This window comes from Balaenoptera ricei, chromosome 2 (genome assembly GCF_028023285.1).
Source record: "Balaenoptera ricei isolate mBalRic1 chromosome 2, mBalRic1.hap2, whole genome shotgun sequence".
NCBI lineage: Eukaryota > Metazoa > Chordata > Mammalia > Artiodactyla > Balaenopteridae > Balaenoptera > Balaenoptera ricei.
In genome coordinates, this window is record NC_082640.1 from 31,698,372 (window position 1) to 31,718,561 (window position 20,190).

A 20,190-nucleotide genomic window follows, 5' to 3' on the forward strand; every position below is an offset into this window, starting at 1 on the left:
TGGGACATGTCCATCCTGCCCGTCTCGGGTTCTGTCCCTCCGGGCATTGGCAGGTGGAGGGATGAGGGAAGCAGCCTCTTCTGTCGGGCATGGGTCCGCCCTGCGATGGTCTCCGTGTAGACGGTGTGCTGGTCTCCATGTAGACGTGTGGTTGGTTTCCTGTGGGGTCAGCTCCGCCCTGTCCTTCCCCTTATTCAGAGGGTCCCCCCTCCCCCTGTCGTCTTGACAGCAGTCCGCACCCCTCACTGACGGCCCCCGCTCTGGGGCTCTCCAGGAACCGTGTGGATGTTGAGCCCCGCCCTCGTGGGCATCCCGGTCCCCTGTGTGACCACGGGGAAGCGGTGCTCCCTGCCCAGTGCCTCTTGCAGGGCCTGCCCAGGACGTACCACAGTGGGCAGCTCCTGACCCCAGGGGCTGCACCCATGCCCTGGGTGGAGTAATGTGCCTGCCCCTGGGCACTGGCCTAGCATGTTGATGTTGCCAGTGGAACATTTTCAGAACTAGGTATGATGTCAGGAACAGGCCAAACTTCCACCCCCATCACGTGGGTTTGACAGATGCTCATTCCATAACCCTTGGCTGCGTCTGAGGCCATGTCCACGGTTGGCAGCTTCCTGCTGCCTTGGCTTTCTCGTCCCAACTTCAGCACCAGCTCCAGGAGCCAGTAACAAACCACTGGTCTCTGGTTTTTCTTTGTTTTTTTGTTTTGTTTTGTTTTGTTTTTTTGTTTTTTTAATTTTTATTTTATATTGGAGTATAGTTGATTAACAATGTTGTGTAAATTTCAGGTGTACAGCAAAGTGATTCAGTTATACGTATACACGTATCTATTCTTTTTCAAGTTCTTTTCCCATTTAGGTTATTACAAAGTACTGAGCAGAGTTCCCTGTGCTATACAACAGGTCCTTGTTGGTTATCTATTTTATATACAGCAGTGAGTATATGTCAGTCCCATACTTCCAATCTATCCCTCCCCTGGCATTTTATTTTTTTTCAAAGCATTTGTTTTAGAGTTGCTATATTGGTGGATAAAACAACCGAAACTGATCATAGCCGAGAAAAGTTCTCTGCCTGGAAGATTGGTTTAAAATTTTGTCATCTGGGTTCCCCCCCACTGCCGTCACCGATTTTTATTTTGCTTGGCATTTATTTGAGAAAACTTGTAGCATTAAAACTGATCCTGAATGTCGAGACTTATGACAGATTCCCACAGTTATTCTGAGAATTTTATATAGTAAACCTTAGGGCTTTTCCTCAACACTCCATTGATTGAAAAAGAAGCTTACTGAATATTTTCCATTATGAAAGCAATAACTGACCATTGCGTAAGTTTTAAAAACTAAATCGATAGATAATTGATGGATCATAGAGAAGTAGATAGATACATAGATAGACAGGTATATAGATAGATAAGCCTGCAATGAATATATTCTCTTCTAGACTTTTTTTCTACAAAAAATGCATTTATACATGTAAAAAATTTAACCTAAAACAGGAGCTTTATTAATACTGTATTAGCAACTTTGCTTTTTTCAATTAATCATAGAGATAGTTGATAGATAACTATGCTAGGTATTGATAATTGGTTATTTCTCTTTGCCCCAGCCCCCCTCCTTTTCCTGTCCTCCTTTGTCTGGCCTCGCATTGGGCCCTCAAGCTGGTGTCTGCATTCTGCATCACCCAGACTCCCTTCTCTCTGCATCTGGTTGGGTTTGCCCAGTGAGAGGCACCAGCAGGAGATGGGAGGATGGAAAGAGAGGTCAGGCCATCTGTTTCCAGCCTCCTCCTCTCACAGGCTGTGAGTTTTTACCTGCTCTGGTGGAGGGACCCCTCTCTGGGCTCTATTTCTGCTGGATCCTAGGAACCTGGCTCCCTCCTTTGTACCTGAGGTGCTAGCCGCTCCCTGCTGCTGCTGGTTTGGGGTGTTCTTTGTGGGTTTGCTTTTCCCTGCACAGAGATGACTCATTACCTTTTCTTCAGCCACTGAGTGTGCCTGCTGTGTGCTGCGGGGACCAGCTGATAGAGGTGGTGGTGCGTGTGCGTTGATGTGTGTACAGATGGGGCTCTTTCTTTTTTTTTTTTTTTAAAGGGAACGCTATTTATTTATTGGCTGTGTTGGGTATTCGTTTCTGTGCGAGGGCTTTCTCTAGTTGCGGCGAGCGGGGGCCACTCTTCATCGCGGTGCGTAGGCCTCTCACTGTCGCGGCCTCTCTTGTTGTGGAGCACAAGCTCCAGACGTGCAGGCTCAGTAGTTGTGGCACACGGGCTTAGTTGCTCTGCGGCATGTGGGATCTTCCCAGACCAGGGCTCGAACCCGTGTCCCCTGCATTGGCAGGCGGATTCTCAACCACTGCGCCACCAGGGAAGCCCGGGGCTCTTTCTTTTCAGCAGATGCACTGTAGGAACTTATTGCGAACATTTCTTTCCAGGCAATATTTAAGATACACAGAATGGTCTGAAAAGTGACACAGTGAACCCCCGCGCGTCAATCATGTGAGTTAGACAAGAAAGCATCGTCAGCTCAGTGGAAGCGCCTCTCCCCTCCCCCTACCCCGCTCCATCTCATTTCCCCTGCGCCTTTGCTGTTCATCATATATTTGTGTCTCTAAACAATGAGGTTAGTTTTTGCCTGGTCTCAGATTCACGCAGACGGTGTTTATTCTTTTTGTACGGATTCACCTTTAACTCCCGCCTTTCAGGGGGCATTTGGTGACAGTCGTCCATTTGGTGGCAGGACTCTGGTCTATTTCCTCTGCTACACAGTCTTCCATTGTGTGGATAGACCAACATTTATTTTCCCTTTCCCCTGTGGATGGAGATTTGGATGCCTTCAAAGACGTTTGTATCACCAGCAGCGTTGCTCTGCATATCCTTGTATATGTCTGCCTGGGCACCTGTGTGAGCATTTCTCCAAGAGACATTCCTAGGAGTGGAACTGCTGGGTCCCGGGCCTTAGGCATCTTCTACTTTATTGCGAATCGCCAAGTTGTTCTGCAAAGAGGTTGTGTTAATGTGCACACCACCGGCTCTCCATCAGGATTTGCATTTCCCACATCCTCACCAAGCTTTCTCCTTCTCCCATTCTGAGGGGAGGAACATGGTACCTCATTAAGTGAGTTACACGCATCCCCTGACCACAGGGAGGAGAAACACAGTCTCATGTTAAGAGCCATCGTGTTACTTCATCCTTGGGTTAGCTATTCATATCTTTTGCTATTTGCATATTGGCTTATCTTTTTATTTTTTATTTTTAGAGATTTCTTATATATTCCAAATACTAATCCTTTCTTGACTGTGCATATTGCAAATATTTCCTCAGTCTGTAGACCTTCTTCTCTTTTTTTATGGTGTCTTTTTTCATATAGAAGTTTTAACATTTCCATATAGCTGATTTTATAAATCTTTTCCTTTATGATTTGTGCCTTTTATATCTTGTTTAACAAATACACTTGATTCTCTTTATTTGAAGTAGTTATTTCTATGAAGCTGCAGCAACACTGCATTAGTGAATACAGGATCATTGCTCCCAGGGGAAGTACGAGGTGAGGACCCTGCAAGCCTCTGGTCACAACATTTTTATCAGCTAGTCAGTACAGACCTTGCTTTATGTGTGCTTATTGTTGATTCATTAACATTGAACTTGAGGCCAACAGCACTGTAACTCATACTTCAGCAAAGCTTATCTGACACATGTAAATAGACCTGGAAAAGGACACTTGTTTATAGTATGAGTTAAATGAGAAGGCAGAGGTTGCCTGGTTCAACTTCAGCTGAGAATATGCCCATCAGGCAACTCAGATTTTTTGCTGCTCCACACATGACCTCGAATGACCCCAGAAGTGCCACAGGTTTTGATTTGGGGGGTTAGAAATAAATTTTAGCAAGTAGGTGAATTCGCAAATATGGAATTCATGAACGACGTATGAGACCTTCTGCCAGCGTTCAGTAGGTTTTCTGGGAGGATTGTTCCACATGTAGATGTACTTTTGACATATCTGTGGGAGGAGATGAGCACCACGTCCTTCTTTTTTTTTAAATTTTATTTATTTATTTATTTTTGGCTGTGTTGGGTCTTCGTTTCTGCGCGAGGGCTTTCTCCAGTTGCGGCGAGGGGGGGGCCACTCCTCATTGCGGTGCGCGGGCCTCTCACTATCGCGGCCTCTCTTGTGGCGGAGCACGGGCTCCAGACACGCAGGCTCAGTAATTGTGGCTCACAGGCCCAGCTGCTCTGCGGCATGTGGGATCCTCCCGGACCAGGGCTCGAACCCGCGTCCCCTGCATTGGCAGGCAGACTCTCAACCACTGCGCCACCAGGGAAGCCCCACCACGTCCTTCTGTTCTGCCATCTTGATCTCTCCCCCAGTTTACTTTTGTTTAATGTCTTCTCAGTTTAACGGCCGCGACCTGCTGTATAGCGTTGGATAGAAGTGATAATGGCCACCATCCCCATCTCCTTCCTGGTATTTTCTGTAGAGTTTTTTAAGTTAAGGGAGCTCTCATCTATTTCTAGTTTATTAGGAGCTTTTAAACTAGTGTTGACATATCAACTGCTGTTTTGACATCTAATCTTAATAGATTATCATATGGTTTTTCTCATTTAATGTGGTGAATTCGATTAGGTTATTTTATGTTAGAACATTCTTGTAACACAGGAATAAACCAAACTCGGTCATAATGTGTTTTTAATACACTATCGGATTTAACTTTGCCAGTATTTTGCTTAGGATTTTTGCATTTAGGTTCACAAGGAAGAATTTTCCTCTCTTCTTTTTTTCACATATAGATTTGTCTTTTTGTTTTTTAAAAATAGTCAGTTATCCCAACACAAGTTATGTAATGTGCCACTTTTTTCATTATTTTAAGGATCTATATCTGGACTCTTTTCTGTTCCTTATCAATGCCATACTATTCTGTTATTGTAGATTTATAATACATTTTGATGTGTGCAGGACCCTTCTTCTCTTCGAAAAATCTCTTGACAAAACTTATTTTTAAAATTCACATAAATATAGGATGATTCTTTGTTTGATCTTATTTTAAAGCTAGAGGCTAATTAGGATCACAGTGAGTTTTTAGAAATCTAGAATTTATAGGAAATATGTATATTAATATATGTATATATATAAAAAACTGTTATAACTATATTTTATGGAATACCTGTGGTAACCAGAAAGAAAATACATATAAAATTAAACAAAAGAAAAAGAGAAAGGAATCAAGACCTATCAATACAGAAACAAGAAAAAAGAAAGGATGAAACACAAAGGAAGACAGCAAGAGATAAAAAGAGAGAAAACAGTACTACAAGACAAACAGAAAACAGTTAAAATGGCAATAGTAAATCCTACCATATCAATAAAGAATGTAAAAAGACAAAATCCTCAATAAAAAGATACAGAGTGGCTGAATGGGTAAAAAACCAAAAACCAAGATCCAATTGTGTACTGTCTACAAAAAAACTCAGATTCAAGGACACACATAGGCTGAAAGTGGAGGGATGGAAAAGATATTTCATGCAAATGGAAACCAAAAGAGAGCAGGAGTGGCCATATTTATATCAAAGTAGACTTTAAGTCAGAAACTGTCTCTACAGACAGAGATGGTAATGACATAATGATAAAAGGGTCAATTCAACAGGAAGATAAAGCAATTGTAAATATATATACACTCAACATCGGAGCACCTAAGTGTATAAAACAAATATTGACAGATTTGAAAGGATAAATTAGTAAGAGACTCCAATAATCCACTTTCAATAATGGATAGAACATCCAGACAGAAAATCAATACAGAAATAGTGGACTAGAACAAAATGAACCCAGCAGACTTAGACACAGAGAACTTTTCACCCAACAGCAGAAGAATACACATTCTTCTCAAGTGCACACAGAGCGTTCTCCAGAATAGATCACATGTTAGGTCACAAAACAAGTCTTAACAAATTTAAGGTGATTGAAATCTACTAAGTGTCTTTTCCGACCACAATGAAATGAAACTAGAAATCAATGACAGCAAAAAAATGGAAAAATTCACAAATATATGGAAACTGAATAATATACTCTTGAACAACCACTGGATCAAAAAATAAATCTAAAGGGAATTTTAAAAGGATTAAAATATATGTGTGTGTGTACATCCCCTCCACCCCTGCACACACACCAAAGAAACATATTTTTTGCCTGAATACTCATCCTTGAATACTGGAAAAGTGGCAAATAGTTTCCTTGACCTTCAAACTTGATAGAACTGTAAGAAAATAGTCTATGAGTTATAGTTATTTATACATATTATAATTAGACAATCTACATTCTTCAGCTAAAGGCTAAAAGCTATTACTTCAGAGGGCAGAGGACAGGTTTTGAATTCCCAAATAAGGTGCAGTTGTGCACCATTGTGGAGAGTGTGTAAATTTCCTCATGGATCTTTGCTCAAAGTTAAAAGTGCCTTTGAACAAATAGCACATATTGTGTGAGGAGCAAACCTGGCCTCTTGTAGTAGCATTTGTGTTGTTGATGGTACATGAGAGGCCAGAGCAAGGCTAAAAATTCTTAAACTTATAGGGATTCCAGGTAGAATGTTTGTGTCTTGAAATTACAGCTTTCACAGATTACCCCATGCATCAGTTATCTTCTCCATGTGACAGCCTAATTTTAGCTCCTTTTGTAGGATCAGTATTCCAGCCAGCCCCACAAAGAACTGCTTTCTAGAGACAAATTAAATGGCAAATGGCATGTGATCTGTTCCAGGATGGGCTCATCACTTGAGAAATTTTATGAAAAATGGAAGTCACAGATTTTCCACACACACACACACACACACACACACACACACTGATCATATGACCAAGAGTTTTTGCAGAATCTTGATGTAAGACTCTGAAAAAAACATTATTTCAAGGTGATGATAAATTTTTCTGGTGTGTGGTTGGAAATTTGGAAGTTAAGCCTGTTATTTCCTTCTAGTCTAAACTGAAAATTTAGAAAAGAATAATGAAATATCCCATACATTTTTCAAACATATATTTACCAGACACCTATTTTGATGAGATATTCTACTATAAAGACTGGTCTCTGCTCTAGTTGAAGAGGGAAACATGCTGTCAGGAATTGTGCAGGGTCTGAGATTTTACTTGCTTTCAAGCCAACAAACTAGCCTGTTAGAATTTGCTGCTACTTCTCTGGCAGAAGACATGAGACTCCCGGTTCAGAGACAAAGGACTTTCACACTCATGGCAAAAGCAGTGGCCAGAGCTTCATGCTGGTCTCTGTCAGTTTCTCATGCCCCTCAAGTCTCAGGGAAAGATGCAAAGGCCCCTCATGGATGCCCACACATGTGGTGGGCATTACAGAAGGGGAACACTGAGCTTGGAGAATCTGCTGCCTTTGTAGCGAGCCTCCACTTTGTCCAGTGGACATGTTACCTCCTTCCTCCAGGATGCCTGTTGCAAACAACCCCGGGAAGTGGTCTGGGTAAAGAGTGATCAGGGCATACCCAAGTTCTTGACTTGGCCTTTCCCACCTTGGACAGAGAAGATGATGACAGGCGTGGTTTCTTTCGTCAGGCTCCCCACCACATCCACTGACCTTTCCTAACATCCTGTTTTTCCACATTGAACTCCAGTTGTTGCCATGAAAGACCCCCTAAGATAGTGATTACTGTGTCAAGTAATTGGGAAGCTTCAAGAGGATAATTCTGATAAAGCCCAACCCCATCCCTTGTAATTATAACACATGTACAGTTATTGTTAGCCATGGGTTTCATCACTTATTTTTTACGCTATGAGCCTTTCCTCATCTTCCTTCATTATACCTTGCCTAATAACAGTCTCCTCTGGAATCTCTTTTTTATTCAAAGAAACAAAAACATGTTTTAAAAAAAAACTGGTGAATTAGCTAGTAGTAATGAATATAAGACCCTTTGTCCTCTGGACAACAGTATTTTCAACAAACAGGGGAATCAAAATCCTAAATTTTGTATGTTTCTTAATGCGTAATTTCTCCTGGCTGTCACCCTTCTCTGTTGTGTTGTTAGTATTCGGAATTTACTCGTCTTGGAGAGAATTTTTAAAGAATTTATCATTCGTAGGTTTCCCTAAGTATCTCCTTTAGTTTTTGTTTCATACTTGATTCGTTATAGACATGATTTCCTGAATTGTGTTCGAGGAAGTATGCAGAGTGGCCAGCAGCAAAACTCAGGATCCACCATGCAAGACCCACCTTGTCCTCATGCTTGCCATTTTGAATGACCTTGTAAAGAGATTTTATAGAACTTGGATTTCAGTGCTTGTCCATCAAAGGGCAGAGGTAAAGGCATTATTGAAGCCAGAAAGAGAATTCTGAAGAAACACATAGACACAATTCCAGGTGTGTAGTTATCTAGCAAAAAGCCATGCATTTAAACAGCTAGAAGAAGAAAAAAAGAAGTCTTTTTGGTGTGTGATTCCAATGAATATGCTCCATGAGACATAAAGCAGTGTTTGCCTCATGACGCTTATTCAAACAAAAGGTTATGATTTGTGTTTATTTTTTGTGACTAGTTTTACTTGGTTGCAAATGAGACTATATTCAAAATTAATGTTACTTTCAGAAGGGCATTCACTTCAACAGTCAGCACCAACTATGTCCCAGGTTTTGCAAAAGGTCTCTCTATCATTTGTGAAAACAGGTTGTGTTATCTCTTTCCCAACATCAAACATCTTCAGAAGTATCCCATTGCCTACAAAATAAAATCCAAACATCGTAGCCTCTTCCCAACCCCATCTGTGCCTGCCGTTTCCCACAATTGAGCTCCCATCCTACTCTGTCTTTAGCAACTTCAGAGAGGACACTTGAGGTGGCCCTAAGAATGTTACACATGATACTTAGATGAGCCTAAGAGCCACCAAGAGCTTCTGGTCAAGATAGAGTTACAGGGACTGGATTTAAACTCCCACCTGAAACAAGAACAGCAACAAAAACCTGACAAAATATGAAGACATTGAACATCAGACAGTAAAGGACAGTGATCCTTGAAATATGGTCAACCAATGAGGGGAGAGTCTCCAGGGGACCAGTGCAGGATGGGGAACTCAGGGGGATCCCTGCAGACTCCCTAAGTTGGGGAGACAGAGCTGAGGGTCTGAGGGAGACCGAGGCCTGGGGTTGAGAGTTCTCAGGACAGAATACAGGAGGGGAGAGAACCCTGGGATCTTCAGAGGCTCCCCCTGGAGAATTCAGTTGAATGCTGTTTAGCCGATGCACATGAAGAAACTATTTGAGTCTGAGAAAAGGATTAGAGGTTACAGGGTCCAGTACTCAGATTTGGGAGTAGCAACTCTTCTCACATTTGTTCAGGGTTCTCAGAACACTCTGACCTCAGGCGTGGAGAATAATTAGCCCTAAGCTGAGACTTGCTTCGGTTCTACCTAACAAATCTCCAAAACATGACTCTGTTCTCTGTATTCACATTTGCATGGTATATTAACTTTGTCCTCTGTAATATTATCATAATCACACCCTTTCTGGCTATTTTACAGGCAGTCTTGAGAACAAATGAGCAGGTTCTGAGGAAGGGGATTGGGCAAAGACTTCTGTAGTCACACCAGCCTACAGAAAATTGGGGAACTTTCTTAAAGGATGCTATTGATTAGAACACATGGGTTCAAGTATCCATGAGCAAGCCCTGTGCATGCTCCCAGACTAGACCATCATTTGAAACATTTACAGTGTTACAGTTAACATTTCATGTTAACGAGGAAATACAATGAGTATGTCCCACCTCGTCTTGAGGATTTGTCAACTCCTTGATTAGAAAATTGAAACTAACCTCGTTAATACCATGATCTTTCTGGTGAAAGATCCATTTTTCCTAATAATTTTTTGAGTATTTACAGTATTTTCTGCATTTATCGTATGAGTATTGTATGAGTATGTATATTGAAGGACATATAATTATTCTAAATCTTTGGTCATTTTTGTGAATCATGGTTATTCTTTTTTTCTATTTCTGGCATGGATTTGAGAGTAAATTATCTAAAGAAGAATGAATTGTATTTGGATAGTTAAAATTCTATGAGTGAACCCTCTGAGAGCATAAGACAAAGATATCTCATCTCAGCATCTTATTCATCTTATTCTTATTCATAATACTTGAAATTCTAGCTAGTGCTAATAGGCAAGAAAAGGAAATGAAAGGCATACAAATTGGGAAGGAAGAAATTAAACACGGAAGAAAATCCCGAGGTCACAGGATACTAGATAAATACAAATATTGATACAAACCACATTTCTATATTCTAGCAATGAACATGTAGAGATCAAAATTAAAAACATAAAAATAAACCTTAATCTAAACCCCACACCTTATTCAAAAATTAACTCAAAATGAATCACAGATTTAAATGTAAAACGTAAAACTATAAAAACTTCTAGAAAAAAAAAGAGAAAATCACCACGATCTAGGACTAGATAAAGATAAGTTGCAGACTGGGAAAAAAAATTTGCAAACCACATATCTGACAATGGACTAGAATCTAGAATGCAAAAAGAGCTCTCAAAACTCAGTTAAAAAAGAAAAAAAGGCAAACAATCCAGCTAGAAAATGGGAAAAGTTATGAGCAGAGACTTTACCAGTGAGGATAAACCGATGGCACATGAGCACTTGAAAAGATCATTAGCTGTGAGGGAAATGGAACTTAAAACCACAATGATATATCATTACACACCTATCAGAATTGCTAAAATAAAATAGTGATATCAAATTCTGGCACGGAGGCAGAGAAACTGGATCATTCATACATTGCTGGTAGGAATGTAAAATGTTTCAGCCACTCTGGAAAACAATTAGGAAATTTCTTATGAAACTAAACATTCAGTTACCATATGACCCAGCAATTGTACTTTTGGAAAAGTACAAAAAGCAGGGAGAGAGAGGTGAGTGTGTCTATAAAAGGGCAACACGGGCGGGGAGGGTGGATCCTTGTGGTGATGGAAATGTTCTCTGTCTTGACTGTATCATTGGCAATCATGGTTATGATATCATGCTATAGTTTTATAAGATGCTACCATGGGGGAAACTGAGGGAAGGGTATCCAGGATCTCTCTATGATTTCTTACACCTGCAAGTGAATCTACAGTTATGTCAAGAAAAGAAGTTTAAAAAACTTGGAATTCTTATCAGAATTTTCAGTTACACTTTATAATCGACAGAGATTGCCCACCTACTCAAATGTTGGCAATTTGAAGATTTTCTTAGACAGTGACTACCTAATAATTATCAAAATTGTAAAATACATCACTTAGTATCTAAGAGTAATTTGATCAACCATGTATAAACCAAGAATAAACAAAAGTGTCTATAAAAGGCCAGTTTTGATGATGAAAAAAGAAACCCACAATTGACCATCCTCATCCTGGACCTTGACGGCAACGCCGAGGAGGCTGCCATCTGCGTTGCCAAGATGACGCTGACGTCCTCCCGCATCTTTTCCCACAGGAACTGCTCTTCAGCGTGTGTGCCCTCAACGTCCTGTCCACCATCGTGTGTGCGCTGGCCACAGCCATGTGCTGCATGCAGATGGTCTCCGCTGACGTCCTGCAGATGGTGAGTGGTCCCCCTCCCTCCCCAGCACACGCAGAATGGCAGGCTCCAGCCCCCCCTCCCCAGCCAGTTTGAGACCAATGTATCATGGACACTGCTGGCTTCCATCCAGAAGCCCCGAGGGCAATAAGCCCCGACAGCGCGTGGGGCTTGGAGATCCTTGGAGGTCACTCCATGCTGCCCTCTGGAAGACAAAACTCACACATTTGGTGCCACTGATGTATTTATTTTAGGTGTTGTTGGAGCTCCTTGTTGACAGGGTCCAGCTACCATCACGTGCCTCTAGAGAGCCCCGGGTTTGTGCCCCTGAGTAATTTTAGCGACAGTCCTGTAGCCTGAGATGTCCTCTAGGCCCGGCACCTCCAGAGCAAGGCTCTGTTCAGAATTCACTTTTAATAAAGGAAGATTGTTTAGAAGATGAGTTCTTCTCAAATTGAAAAACTGCTCCTCTGTGCTTTGCAGATTTGCTAATTAACTCTGAGCTCAAAATCCAGTGACAGGTCACTGGCCAGCCATCGTTGGAACCTCTGGCCAGGGTCTTAGAGAAGAGGAAGTGCTGGTCCCCAGGGGAGTGATAAGGCCAAGAGCAGAGGTCACACACTTATTAATACATGCTCAATAAATAATGACGGCTCTTCGTTATTTGTGTGAATGGAACACAGCCCACTGCTCAGTACGTTACCACTAAAGTCAGCAAATAAAGGGAAAGTGATGGGAAGACATTGCTGTTCATGCTAAGGGTAGGAACCCTGCCCTCCCTCTTCCCCGTGGCCCCTCCAAGACCTGCCCTGCCTCCCCTCCCCAATGTTTTCAGCATCTCATGAAAAAAAAGGCAAGTTTTTCTTATAGGAGCCTGTTTGATTTGTTGTTTCTCACCCACCCCACGGCAGTACATCAGTTCATCAAGATGCAGGGCCAGAGAGCATCATTACCCAGGCGTTAAAAATTCATTGGCTCTAATCGTGTGCAGCCTCTTTCTCCCTGTGTACATCCACACAGCTGTCACAACCGCGCCGACCTTTGCGAGAGGCGGCAGTTTTCTGAAAGATACCTAATTAAGCAGTTCTTCAGCAGCGATGAACTTCAGCCCTTGCTCGCCGAGGCCTCGTGTTGGCGATTCTCTCCAGCGTGTGGTGTAATGGAAGGTTAAGTACTGTGGGGCTGCGGTCACCTCAGCAGATTTTACTCTTGATCTGGAAATATCACACCAATTTGGCCAAACTAACAGAACCACAGGGCTGGAAATGCTGAAAGTTTGTATTCCCTAGGTTTTCAGAATTAAAATGGAAATTACCAACTAAGTAAGAAGAAAGTGTGTCGTAGCTAAAATAGTGTATGTGGTGAAACGTAACGTACAGGTCATTGTCAGTCCTCCGTGTAGAAAGCGAGCGGCCTGGCATCCTGGGTCTGAGGTCAGCTACATCTGGGTTGGGGTCCCACAGCTTTTACCTATGAACCTCCCTGAACCTCATTTTTCTCACTCAGGAGGGGCCCTGTTTAAATATCTGGTGAGAACTCAAATGTGAACTATTTTGATTCTTAAATACGTGGAGGGAATACGTCCCGGTTTGTTATAGGGACATCGCAGCTGTGACCGCAAAGGCAGTGGTGCTCGAGGTACTTTATCAACCAGATGTAAAGTATGGTTGCAATTACAACAGCTGCCATTAGAACCCCTGGCTGTTTCATGGCTAAGTATTATACTTGGTGAGTAAATTTGCTTCAGACCCCTGGCTTGGAAATAGAAATCAATGAGTTTGCTGCTGGTGTGTTCTTCTCCTTTTGTGACCACGGACTATGGAACAGACCAGGCTCTACTCTCCTCAGAAGGCTGGTTACCCCACTGACCTGCAGAGCCACCGGGGAGCCCATGACTGTGGCACCCGTGGGACCAGCACCTGACCTTGGGCACATCACCACCCATTTGTCCCAGTTTCCTCTGCTCTAAGTAAGACTGTTTACATCCTACTGTCCTCATAGGGCCACTGAGAGGATGACTTAGATAACGTGTCAATGGGCTTTGGAAAAGCATGGTGGCCACATGGAGGTTGGCTGTTACCACGTGGGTCAGGGGCTGCGCCAGCCTGGCCACACATGCTGTGTCCTTGGAGAAGAAGTGGGACAGCCCAAGGGGGTCATGGTTACACCCTGATGGATGGGGCTGGTAGCTATGTTATCCCTGAGGATGCCTCAGAAGCCCTTGTTAATTTTTTTACAAGTCTTTTTCTCCCCCAGCTTTATTGAGATATAGTTGACTTTAATTTTCTTACTTCATATTGTTAAACTCTTTAATTAAAGAAGTAACATAGGATCATTGAAACAAATAAAATATAGAGGTATATAAAGAAAAAGTTGATCATCTCCCCTCCCCCACTGCATTCTCCTGAGAACAATTTGCAGTGAACCTTCCCTTTGTTTCTTGATTTCTGAAAATAGTCTATCTTCCTTTTTTCCTCCCTCCCTCCTTTTCTCCATCTCTCTCTCCTTCCTTCCCTTTCTTCCTTCATTTATTCCTTCTTTTTTTGCCAAAATGGGATCACACCACGTATATTACTCTACGACTTAATCTTATAACCTGAAACAATCATGGCCATCCAGCTAAGTCAATAGAAAGAGAGATGTTTGAATATCTGCAGTGGTCCATGAGATGGAAGTCACGTCCGTTATTTGGCCATTTCTCTATCCGAGTTGCTACTTGTTTTTGATTTGGGTTCTGTCTCTGCCTCTGCAAATGGTTCTCCTTGTACATACAGTTATAACTCTATTGACCAACCTGTGCTGACCTGACTGGCCAGCCAGCTGCGGTTCTCCATCCCGCCTGGAAGATGCGCTTCCTGCTGCCCACAGCACACCCCCACTCCCCGCAGCCTCTGCAGTTCACCCACGTGCCATTTCTGCTCCCAGCAGTTGGGTCATCAGCTTTCCAAGGGACAGTTGTATCTATCCCCAGACCAGTTTAGGCCAGTGGTATGTGGACTCTAAGTGCATATTCTAGTTCTACATGAGCCAATGAAATATGAGTGCAAAAAAGAGTTATGTCTATTACAACAAAATTGAGTGCTCTGGAAAGAGTCAGTGAAAGAGGGTCACTAAATATATTGCCGTCAGTTTAGAAGTGGGTCAGACAACTCTAAGGGGTTGGGATAAAAACTGAAAAAAATCGAAGGGGTGTCTGCATACACATTGCTTCCCAAGTACCTTTATGTTCTGGCTCTGCTGTAAAAACACAGAACTGGAAAGTCAGAGAATGTCTTACGGGTGCAGTTTATGCAGGAAGAACCACGGGGCACCCATCAGCAGACTGTGACTCACAGCAAAGGCCTTAGCCCACGTGGAAGGAACCCATAATTTTATTCTTATTTTTGTGGACCAGCATTTTGGGATGATTAAGAGTTTGGGGAGAATTCATATAATGAATGCATGTCTACGTGAGATGCAAATTGTTATGTCTATTGTCAGAACTTATCAAGCTGAATTCCTCTCATGTGTTTGGAAATAGTGGCAAAAGACCATCTGATGATAAAATTCAGTTTATTGATATAGTTTAGTGGAGAAAGCATTTACCTCCAAAGTGTCTATAATCTCATATTTTTAGTTTTATTTCCTAAGTGTAATCTCAGTTTTCCGTTAAACTATTTTCCTCCCCACTTACTTTCTTGCCAGCCACCTAGCCTCGGGGACGTGGTCTGCTATTACCTGCATCTCCATTTCGCATACACTTGTTAACTTCATCTTTTATTACAGTCATCTATGTTCTCCACTCGTCCTATGCCTTGTAAAGTAGAGCTGCTTCAGAAGCTGCAGGCAGGGTACTGTGGCCGTCACAGACACGCTACTGTGGGCTTGCCCACGGAGCTCGGAATGGGTGCTGGCCGGACAAGGAGGGATGTAGTGCCCCCTGGGAGCCCCCAGATCACTCAAGTTCACCTGTATCTTCCCCTCTCCAGTTCTCCCCACTGAGGCCGGCCCTCCTCTGACCCACAGTGACCTTCCTTGAGGTCTGGGTTCAGCAGAAAGGTCTCTGGGTTGTAGGTGCTACTTACCCTATCAGATCAGGACCAATAATGGGTGTCTGCTTGACCTAAAAAGCCAGCTACAGCAGACAATCATAAAAATGATACATACCATGAACATTTTATTTTGGCTTTAAACATGCAAATGAGCATTTGTCCCCCAGTCTTGGTTTGGGGCCATGATCTTCTCTTTGATTATGGGTCTCTTTGGTGTATCAGGTTGTATTTACTGCATCAAATTCATGGAACTCGCAGCCTCTATGATTTCCAGATTTAGTTCCTTTTGATTGGAGTCAGACAGGTGAAGCCATCTGCATGCAGAACTCCCTGGATATTTTACGATTCTTCTCCACTCTGTTATGACTGCCTGGCCAGGACCTACCTTGGCAGCAATTTCTGCTTAGCTATCGAGTCTTTCCAAAGCCTTCAACTCGGTTTTCATGGAACAAGCAAGTTTTCCCATCTGCATTCATATTTCATTGCAAATTACAGTAGTAACTAAAACTGGTCTGAACCTGTTTGAGGAGGCAGCCCTGCTCACCCAGGGGTGGCAGGACCAGAGAGCAGCAGGGTGACCGGGGCGGGCATCACTCCAGTGTCCAGAGCACAGGGGGAGAGCTCCAGCTCACCAACAAGAGGTCCATTCAGAAAACTTTTACTGTGGCAATAATCCTGCTCTTTCTCCCAAGGCTAGCACGTGCCTAAGATGGATCCTTCCTCCCAGAACAAACCCCTGAGAATGGGCTTCTCCCCAGCAGGGTCTAAAATGCAAACTCCTCTTTTATGGATGATGAGGGTTGGGCGATGATGCCCATGCCAGGTGTGTGAACACCTCAACCAGGTACCAACCTCACTTCACTCACCAGGCACAAGTGTACCTTTGTCAGCACACGGACCAACCGGGGCTTTTACAGGTGGCCCAGGGCAAGCACAACCCCCTGGGAAAGAAGGGATGCTTCCGGGCACGTTTCCTCCCCAGCGCACCCAGATGCAGGCTCGGCTCTGCGCCTGGCCATCACCCTGCAGATGAGGGGCCGAGGAGGGTGCGGGTGGGCAGCAAGCATTTCTGTGGGTCCTGAAGGATGACCAGGAGGTTGCTGGGTGAGAGGAGGCTGGATCTGGGGAGAGAGAACAGCCTGAGTTTGGTACTTGGGGTTGGTTCAAATGCCAGATGGAGGAGTTTGGGGCATCAGTGCGTTAGTGGGTAAAGAAGCTGGAAAGTAGGTGGGATTCAGGGAGCAGAGGTCTCGTAAAAGAGTTTTAAAAGGGAGTGACCTCATCACGTTGGATTAAACGTAGCTTTTTAAAAAAATTTTTATTTAATTAATTATTTATTTGCTTCGTTGTGCTGGGTCTTAGTTGCGGCTCGTGGGCTCCTTAGTTGTGGCATGCGAACTCCTAGTTGCGGCATGCATGTGGGATCTAGTTCCCTGAGCAGGGATCAGACCCGGGCCCCCTGCATTGGGAGCATGGAATCTTAACCACTGCGCCACCAGGGAAGCCCCTAAACAAAGCTTTTTAAAGCAGAACAAGAGGAAGAAGCCCAAGGCAGAGAGATGATTTAGATGCTTCCGCAAGGAGGAGGTAACCTGGGGGCTGCCGGGAGGTGGCAGTGAGGGGGTGTGTGTTCACCTGTGGAGTGGATGCTTATAGAGCACCTGCTGGGCCCTCGGCGCCAGCCCCCATGATGGACCCCGTGGCTGGGGCCCAGGAGAGAAAAGGAGCTCGACGTAGCTCATACGGGGAGCTGGTTGGCCAGGGTTGGAAGGCAGAGGAGCAAGGAGGGCCTGGAGGTTACACAGAGACAACAGCAGAAGCTCTGCCCCCCTTAGAGCTGGAGGGCATAGGGGAGGAGGGGCAGGAGCAGTGACAGGAGCCCCCCGCCCTGCCGCCTCTGCACCAGGCTCCCTCTCGCGTCCCCGTTGGCAGAACCTAACAGGACGCCAGCTGCAAGGGAGCCTGGGACCGTGGGGTGCAGACCTTCAACACCCCTGTCTCAGAGCAGAGTCCAGAGCTGGTGACCCTGGGCTCCCATACAGACGCTGCCTCATCAGACAGATATTGAGGGGTGTCAAGGGAGATGTCGGTGTGACTCACGGGCCTCCGGCTGTGGAAGCCAAGGAGCCGGGGTAAATGCCGCTGAGTCTGACGTGCTTCCACGAAGACAGGCCAATGCCCCCCCCTGGAAAGGCCATCTGGAGTTTAGGGCAGAAACGGAGATGGTCGTTTAGCCTTTAAAAAGCCTCCTTCATGTGGCTGCATTGACTCGTTTAAACCTGCTAATAGGATTGCCTGGACCTCCTCACCTCTCTCATTTCTGGTGGGATTGGATCTTCCACAGAAAAGCGCTTTGGCTTTTGCATTTCACGCTTGAGTATGTTATTGATTTTTCTAATTTCTGATAAGGCTAATTCAAAATCTTCCCCCATGAGACCTCCAGGACCTTTGGCTTCATGCTGGCTGCTCAGCTTCCTGCAGTAGCCGCAGGGCGAGCAGCTTTCCAAAGTCAAGGCTGGCAGACACATCCACCCTGCCCTTGGCCATGGATGCACCTCTATCTCAGACCACTAAACATACAAACCGTGGGTCACACCAGCTGGAGGGGCAAGGACCGTGCTCTGTGTGTGAAGAAGGCAGGTGTCACACGTTTAGACATGTGCAGTCTGATGTGTCACACATTTAGACACACCCCCACCCACCCCCAGTTCTTTCTGCATTAGTCTAGAGCATGCTGATTTCATAGCACTGGACTGTATTCAGAATCACGACCTCACCCGTACTTGTCCAGAAATGTTCCACCACCACCCGGCCTCCCTCAACTGCAGACCACCCCACCCGCTGCTGCCAGGAGGGCAGCTTCAGTAGAGCTGCTGCCCAGCTCCAGCACCCTCGCTGGCTCCCCAGTGCCCCCAGAATTAGGAAGTAACTTCTAGAGCCTTACCGAAATTTGCTCTCCGTAAACACATCTTCCACTAGCTCACCTGTTCTTCTTGAGCTCGGAGCCTCTCCTGTGAGCCCACTCATTGAAATCCTCCTCATCTTTCAGGCCCATTCAAATGTCATCTTCTACATTAACCCTTTGTGGATCTCTGCAGGTTCCTGCAGAGCTTGGAGAGTTCACTGTTTCCTCATGGAACTGTCCTTGCTTGGCCGTGGACAGTTGACTCTGGGTCCTGGTCTCACCCACCCCTTGCCGCCCCCCATGCAGTGGGAGGTCCCAGAGCATAGTGTTCAGTAGCCTGGGGTCTGTCCACAGCTGGAGGCACTCTCGGGGAGGACCTGGACCTGGAGCTGTGCCTCGGGTACCTCCACGCCACAGGTCATCTCTGGGGAGCAGTGGCCCATGGAAGGAACAGCAGGTATTGGGTGGTGCCTCCCAAGAACAGAAATGGAAAATGAGGCAGAGACAGCTTCATTTTAAGTGATTTGACCTCACATTGCTCAAGCAGCCTCTCAGTTTTGAGGTTGCCCCCAGAATGTTCTAGAGCTCATGAAGGATTCTTTTCCCTCAGAGCAGTGTTTTCCAAAGTGTGTGAATTCCCTAGAACTGCCAGATATTGATGGATACTGTGTCCAAAGGGGCCCATCACAAAATATTTGAGGAATGTTCCATGAATGAGCTAGACAATTTAATGGATTTTTTGGTGCAGGCCTTCTCAGGGCCTTGAACACACTTACAATGCACATGACAGGGCCCCAAGGAGGGAGTACCAAAGTGGCTTTGCCCAAGTTTATTTCAGTGTAGGGGTTGGGGAGGGCGTGGGAGGGACATCCTGAGAGTCTGGTGTTTTCTCAGGAACTCACTCCAGGAAGTGCTGTCTTCAGCCCTGGGCGGCAGGCACCCCTCTGACCACAAGCTCTTCATCAGAGGAGACAGGTTTAGTGGCAGGGACAGAACCTAACTTCCCGGACTGCGCTTTGCCTCAGAAGACAGGCATCTGTGTAGCAGCGTGGGAACCGAGCGTGATGAGGCTCCGGAGCAGAGGGTGTGATCCTCCCGGAGCTGCCGTTTTAAATGTGTGTTTAGCCGTCACGGTTTGACGGGTTAAAGTACCTGAGTTCCACGCGCATCATTAAAGCTTCTGCACAGTTACCTTCGTTAGACATAACGAAGACGTATGTCATAACGTTCGAGCCACAGCAGCCGGCCTGATCACTCGGAACCTCTCTGTTTTGCAGTTCCTTCCACAAAGGGCGCCTTCCGCCAGCCCGGCCTGCATGACCCCACATGGCACTGTCCTCCACCAGACCCTGGATTTCGATGAGTTTGTGCCCCCGCTGCCCCCTCCACCCTACTACCCCCCGGAGTACACCTGCACGCCCACCACCGAGGCCCACAGGTGGGTCTTCCCTGGGGACACCTCCCTGAGCTATGCTGGGGCCCAAGGATGGGAGGCCGTCGTTGGGGGTTGGTGTGGGAGGTGCTCCTTGTCCGGGAAGGTGAGCAGAGGGGGAGGCGAACGAAGGCCTGTTGGATCAGACAGCAGAGCCCGGGGAGGTGGGAGGGCTCAGCGCCCCGTGCGTTTCCGCTGGCCTCACTGTAGGGCCTCGGAGAAGAAACCCAGCCAGGCAGGAGCAGCCCTGTTCCACTCTTCATGAA

The 20,190-nt window shown here is 45.2% G+C and overlaps 1 protein-coding gene across 1 annotated transcript in view; it reads left to right on the top strand.

Annotated features, from left to right (window-relative positions):
- Positions 1-20,190, top strand: part of ENTREP2 (endosomal transmembrane epsin interactor 2) — a 257,220-nt gene that overhangs the window by 214,632 nt on the left and 22,398 nt on the right. Inside the window, exons 5-6 of the mRNA XM_059915335.1 lie at positions 11,473-11,580; positions 19,770-19,930. Coding sequence (XP_059771318.1) covers positions 11,473-11,580; positions 19,770-19,930 — 269 coding nt within the window. The remainder of the gene's footprint in view (positions 1-11,472; positions 11,581-19,769; positions 19,931-20,190) is intronic.